We start from the raw sequence: 6,840 nt of genomic DNA, 5'->3' as shown, positions 1-6,840 counted from the left end.
TCTGGTTAGCAGTCAAATGCCTTAGACACTGTGCCACCAGAGCGTCTACCTGGCATGCATGCGTGCATTTATTCAACAAATAAAAAGGAAAGAAATTAGAATGGTAAGTTGCAGAATATTTTTTGAAGGACCATGATGTAGAAGTTAAGGCCATTTGAATTTTTCATGGATTTCAATGGGCAAGTTTTAATAGCAATTAATGAAAAATCAGTGTTTTATAGAGAAATCTTATTGGTTGTCTTCTTCTGCAGATTAATGGGATATTGATCACCACATATCTCCACATTAATGTACTCTAAAAAATGTTATATACTCATTACTATGACTGGATAATAAAGATGACTTTAAATAATTTTGGTGGAACAATTTTAAACTTACAGAAAAATTATAAGTACAGAATAAAGAATTTTTTGTTTTGAACCATTTAAGAATGATACCCTATCACCCCTGAATACCTTAGTATATAATTTTCAAGAACAAGTAGATTCCAGTGAATAACCACAGTGCAGTCATCAAAATCAGATACTTTACCTGCTACCACCTACTCCTCAAGTTCCATTTAAGTTTCCCAGTTGTTTCAATACCTTTAAAGGAAAAGTATTCAGTTCAGAAATATGAGTTACATTTAGTTATTAAGTCTACTTTCTTTTTTTTAGTCAGGAACAGTTCTTCAGTCTTCCTTTAACTTCATCTGACCTTGACACTTTTGAAAATTATAAGCCAGTTATATTGTAGAAATGTCTCTGGTTATAGGGATGTTTGATGTTTTCTCATGATTAGATTCAGACTGAAAAAAACCCCCAAACTCACTGCCATCATGTCTCTTCTGACACATAGTGATCCCCATTGGGTTTCCGAAGCAATAAATCTTTACAGAAGTAGATTGCCCCATCTTCCTTCCACGTGGCAGCTGGTGGGTTTGAACCACCAACCTTCTGGTTAGCAATTGAATCCCTTAGGGACTGGGCCACCAGAGCTCCTTTAGACTCGGATAACGTTAAAGATAACTTTCTGAAAGCAGTAGCTTTCTCCTTACAAACAGCTTCCATTGTCTTACATTGGTGGTTTGCTTGCAGGAGAAAGATGAGGCAGTCTGCTTCTGTAAAGATGTACAGCCTTAGAAACCCTATGGGACATTTTTACTCTATCCTATAGGGTTGCTTTGAGTTGGAATTGACTTGCAATAATAGGTTTGATTTTTGGGTTATTGTCAGTTAAAAACAAAACCAAAACCATTTTTTTGTTGTTGTTGTTTAAATTTTATGTATATGTAAGTGTTTGTAGTTTTTGGGGTTATGAACCCATGATAATCTTGAGAGATGGAGGAAACCTTTAAAGAACCTGGCTTGCACAAAAGATAGGCATACGAGCTGAGCATTTACGTTAATTAGGTAGATACATTCCTTGGAGAGATCATCATGGGAGAATAGAAGTGCTGTGTATGCACAGGGAGACAGCTGGGGAGGGGCAGGAGTGCATGGGAGGGAACGACAGGGAAGAGGTAACTATGAGGAGGAAATGGGAGGAGAGCTGTTGCACTGTGGGAAATTGCAGTCAGTGTCTTGAGACAAAGTATATGTTTTAAAAAAAAAAAAGAAGAAGAAGAAGAAGAACCTGGCTTGCAAATTGAGGCACAACAGCCCTGAAAATATTTTATAAAAGACCCACAAAATATATAGTTTTAGGAATTTTTATTTTAACTAATCAAGAATAATTTACTTTGTTATATTTTGTCTTTAAAATTGTTCCAATTACAAGTTCTTTAGCTTCTGAATTGCAAGTGATACTTGAGAACTTCTATAACATAAATAAGTATATTGAATTACAGCAGAACTTATTTCTAAAATAAACCTCTTGATAAAAACAAATAGTATACATTTCAGCTCTGAAACATTAAAAATCCAGATAAAAGCAGTCAGAATCACTGTTCTAAGCCTATTTTTAGATTTTTTGGTTTATTTTCTAGCCACATGCAGTTTTATGTGCAATTGCATGTGTTCATTTTTTCTGAAACTATTTTCCCCCTTTCTTAATATGTAAGTAGCTTCTCTAATGCTTTTTATTTGTTCCTCTTGAAGAATAATGTGATACCAAAACCTAACCCACTGCCATTGAGTCAATTCTGACTCGTAGTGATGCTATAGGACAGAATAATACTGCCCCACAGAGTTTCCAAGATTGTAAATCTTTATGGAAACAGACTGCCTTATCTGTCTCCCATGGAGCAGCTGGTGGCTTTGAATCAGTGACCTTTTGGTTAGCATCTAGATGCTTTAACCACTGCACTACCAGACTGCTTAAACAACGTGATAGTTACCCATATTTATAATCAGTACAAATTATAAAACCTTTGTTAGTATTTAGTTTTATTTAAAAATATTAAAAAAAAAAAAAAAAACAGAATAAAGCACTCTTTTCCTCTAGTAGTTCTTTTGATTATAGTTTGTTTTGTCTAAATTAGTACACCTACTCACTTACCGACTATCTCATTATACAACATTTCTCATTTACAACAAGAGTGAAAAATCTATTTGACTATTTGTGCATTAATATGTTTGGCGGCAGCAAACACCAAGGTACCCACAGAGAGTAACACTAGCTCTGATGGTTAAAGTTGTATGTCACGTTGGCTGGGCTGTGATTCTCAGTGGTTTGCAGTTATGTAATTTGACAGTTAGTGTAATGATTTAGTCATTCTCCATTTTGTGATTTGATGTGGTCATCCTCCATTTTTGTATAACATGGATTTTTGCATAACAACCTGGTCTTTGGTTTTTTGTTTCACTGGTTTTATTGGTCATGTATCTAAAATACATTATATAAATCTTTCAAAATAACCAGATACTACAAGAATAGTTTACAGTTCAGCTTTTATTACACAAGTACTTGACACAGGAAACCATTTTTAGAAATACATATGATTTCTTATAAGAATATTTTAATAAAGAAAGTCTCTATACATCTTATAACAAATTTTATGCAGGTTTTTTTTTTGTTGTTGTTGTTCCACTGAATCATCACTTTGGGTTTTTCTACTACAAGTCTATCACATCCAATAAACTAAATTACAGTTTCCTGCTTCTCATTTTCTACTACTGTTAAAGTTTACACTCTTAAGAGTATTTAGGAATCTTTTCCAAATCTTTCCTGAACTGAAAGAATTCATGTATTCAGGCTCAAAGAGGTCATTTAAACAACATTACTTCTAAAATATAACCTCGAATTAGGGTAATCATTGTTCTCTATGCATATTATCTTTTTACTTCTCTTCTAAGCTAGACCAGCTAGTAGTTTCACTCCTACTTTAGAGAGGAGAAAGGAGCTCTCTGGTGGCACAATGCCTAAGGCATTTGACTGCTAACTAGAAGGTTGGCAGTTGAAGCCCACAAGTCACTCCAAGGAAGGAAGAGGGGGCAATTACTTCGTAAAGATTTACTGCCTCAGAAACTCAAAGGGAGGGGGTCACTATGAGTTGGAACTGACCTAATAGCAGTGAGTTTGGGGTTTTTTTTTTTTTTTTTGAGTGTAGTGGAGAAAGGGGTCTTTACATTTCTAAAAGTTTCTAAACTGCAAAAACAAGTTTCTAAATTAGAGTTAAATATAAATATTAAGAAAGCTAAAACAAGATTCTAGATAGAGTGGGAGAGCAATGTGGAACAAAACTAAAAATCATTTAAAAAAAAAAAAATGGTTTACTGGTCTGATAGAGCCTGGTGAGACCTTAGTTACCCTTTAGGCCTGGAACTGAACTCACTCCTGTTGGCATCCAGCCATACAACAGACAGGTATATAGAGTGAACATTTACATCAGGGAGATAAACTCTTTAGAGCAGAAGGGCAGTGTTTGTACAGGGAGATATCTTTGGTGGCTGGGGTGGGTAGGGTGGGGGGTGGAGATGGAAAGGAATGCGATGGTAGGAAGGACACAGGGAAGAGATAACTACGGGAGGAAGTGGGATGAGAGCTATTACATTGTGGGGAATTTCATTCAGTGTCCTGAAACAAAATGTGTGTGAACTGCTGTATGAAAAATGAATTTGCTCTATAAACTTTGACCCAAATCACAATAAAAATTAAAAAAGAAAGCAAAAACATCTGCTACTGATTAGAGCAGAGAACACTTACATTCCAGGTCTCTCACACGTTGAACACATAGAACGAAGTACAAGGATATAACAGTAGTTTACAAAGTATCTTAAAATCGAAAAGGTTAATCGCTCAGATCAGTGGTGTATCATTTCCAAAATGCCAGAGGAGACAGAATCTTGGACCCTGTGGTCAGTAGAACTCAGTGTTTGACATTCTTCTTAAGCTGTGCCTTTGAAATAGCATCAGAAACACCTACTTGTCCAGAGCAAGTAATTATTTAGGCCAGAGGACCTTTACAGAAACTGACCACGTTTACCTGCAGACACAGTGTCCACCATGAGAAACATTTGGTATCTCCTCCTTCACTGTTAATTAAAACACATCCATTTGTCAAAGCCTACTGTCTTACTCTTCAGGGAGCATGAACTAAAAGTAAGAGACTAGCAGTATTCTACAGTCAAATTCAAGTTCCTGAGTACTCAGCTCCAAGTATCCAGTATTCTTAAAAAAGTTCTCTGATCAGGCCCTTATTTAGTGAGAGGTTTAGCAGTACTAACCAAACCAAACTCACGGCCATCGAGTCAATTCCAACTCATCGTGACCCCCTTTGGGTTTCCGAGGAGGTAAATCTTTTGGAAGTAGATTGCCCAGTCTTCCTTCTGAGTAGTGGCTGGTGGGTTTGAACTGCCAACCTGGTTACAGTCAAATGCCTTGGGCACAATGCCACCAGAGCTCCTTAGCAGTACTTTAGGACTATGGTTATGTCACATTTCTCTTCCCTTTTATTTCTCTTGATTTTTCTTTCTCACTTTAGTGTAACAAGTTGCTACAGGTTTTACCAAAATACTGCAGCAATAGTTGTAAACCAGTTATTTTGCATTACAGAAAGTGTTCAATCACATTATTGCGAAAAGGACAAGGAGGCCACATGTTCTGACCTCCTCTAATCCCACAAGAGGAAGGCAGAATCACCATCAGTAGCCCAAGGCCTATTACTGCAAGGCCAGACATGCTGCCTCCCTCCAGCCCTTTCACCAACTGTTCCTCCCAAAGCACCCACCACCTCTCCTGGGTTCTATAATTCACTGCAGTGGCCACACAGAGCTCACAGATTATGGAGTTTATTAGGGAGGCACCACAGGCTACAATTCAAGTTCAGGAAAAAATGCTCAGTCTCTCTCCCAGCCCACCGTCCCTCAGCCAACAGTCTTTCCCAGCGGTGCTGGTCCCTCGGTGTCTCACTCAGCAATGCGTGTCTCTTGCGTCTCTTTCCCAGCAACGCATGTCTCAGGAGCCTGTGTCTCTTTCAGCAGCAGGTCTTCCTCAACCAGCAGAGTGTTTTGCCTCTAGGAGGCCTCCTTTTGAGCCCGGCAGAGTGGTCAAACTAGCCAATTATAGCATCAGAACTCCAAGTACTTGAGAGTGAGCCTCCCATAACATTGCGTTGTGTCACGCCCAACAGAAATAACCCAGGTGGATAACATTTACAATCAGGAGCTCCTCAGTTGCTCATTCCACCACTGAGTTTACAATGGCTTATGGGTAGAAAAGCCATACTAAGTAATTTACTACTCTGCAATTATAATGGATTATATTTGCATATAATAAGAGATAGCCAAATAATGTCTGCTGCAGTGATTGGGCAAATTTAGCTTAGCCAGTGTATCCATCATTATTCTTGTTGCCATCTTTCAAAACACCGTCTATTAAGTTGATCAGTTCATCTTTGTTTATTGATGGTGCATGTTCTTGCCCTTCCTCATTGTGGATGTGAGTGATGGCTATGGAGAGTTCTAAGCTGTCAGGCAAATTATTGCTATCATAATTGTGCATTTTGAAGTAATGGAGCTGCAGTTCTTGTGGGGACATCTGTGCCTCTGTCTTGTTGATGACACCTTCTAGAAGCTCCTTGATCTGCTCTTGGTTATGCACTGTGTTGTTGTCCAAGCCCACGTTGCCACCGTTTGAGAAGCTGGCCCCAGGTTCCTCAGCACTGACACCTGGAGCAGAGAAGACCCAGAGCAGGCTGCACAGGAACAAGGTTCTGATCAGCCACAGTGATCTCATGGTCACTGGTATCTCTCAGACCTCTGCCAGTAAACTGCTTTCCCCAAAACACGAAACCCTTTAGCAACAACCTGGTCTTTGGAACTGAACTATGCATGTAAGTGAAGAGTGAGTGTATAGTAATGTGTTGCAGGTTAATATATAGAATATATCTTTTCTATTTTCTTATTTTCAACTTTTTTTGGACCTTTTAGATAATGTTTTTTATAAGCATGTAACTAAATTCTTACAGTTTCTTTAACTTGGGGCATTTATTGCATTTAATTTAACTGTGCTGCTCCTGATTCTTATCCCTCAAGACTTTAAAAAATTAAACAATTCATGATAATATGTTACACCTGTGAATATATTACCTATATTCCATAACCATAACCACAGTCCTGAACCATAACCATAGTCCTTAAGTACTGCTAAGGATCTCTGGTAGCATAGTGCCCAAGGCATTTGACTGTAATCAGAAGGTTGGCAGTTCAAACCCACCAGCCACTCCTCGGAAGGAAGACTGGGCAATTTAACTAAACTATCTCAGTGCCATTGAGTCGATTCTGACTCATAACGACCTCCATTGGGTGGTAAATCTTTACAGAAGCAGATTGCCCCCTCTTCCTTCCACAGAGTGCCTGGTGGGTTTGAACTGCTAACCTTGTGGTTAGCAGTCAAATGCCTTAGGCACTGTGTCACCAG

The 6,840-nt window shown here is 38.3% G+C and overlaps 2 protein-coding genes across 2 annotated transcripts in view; one reads left to right on the top strand and one right to left on the bottom strand.

The window, feature by feature from the left end:
• The window catches only part of ABI1 (abl interactor 1), a 194,162-nt gene that overhangs the window by 127,291 nt on the left and 60,031 nt on the right, over positions 1–6,840 (top strand). The gene's annotated exons all lie outside the window — the stretch shown is intronic.
• LOC103193237 (multiple coagulation factor deficiency protein 2 homolog) lies at positions 5,743–6,156 on the bottom strand. Its single transcript, XM_042780345.1, has one exon. The coding sequence runs from the start codon at positions 6,154–6,156 to the stop codon at positions 5,743–5,745; it is 414 nt and encodes a 137-aa protein (XP_042636279.1).

The sequence above is a fragment of the Orycteropus afer genome, unplaced genomic scaffold (genome assembly GCF_000298275.1).
Source record: "Orycteropus afer afer isolate SDZICR_OR568_19922 unplaced genomic scaffold, OryAfe1.0 scaffold00035, whole genome shotgun sequence".
Classification (NCBI taxonomy): Eukaryota; Metazoa; Chordata; class Mammalia; order Tubulidentata; family Orycteropodidae; genus Orycteropus; species Orycteropus afer.
Note: the sequence above shows the minus strand (reverse complement) of the source record. Positions and strands in the feature narration are given on the sequence as shown.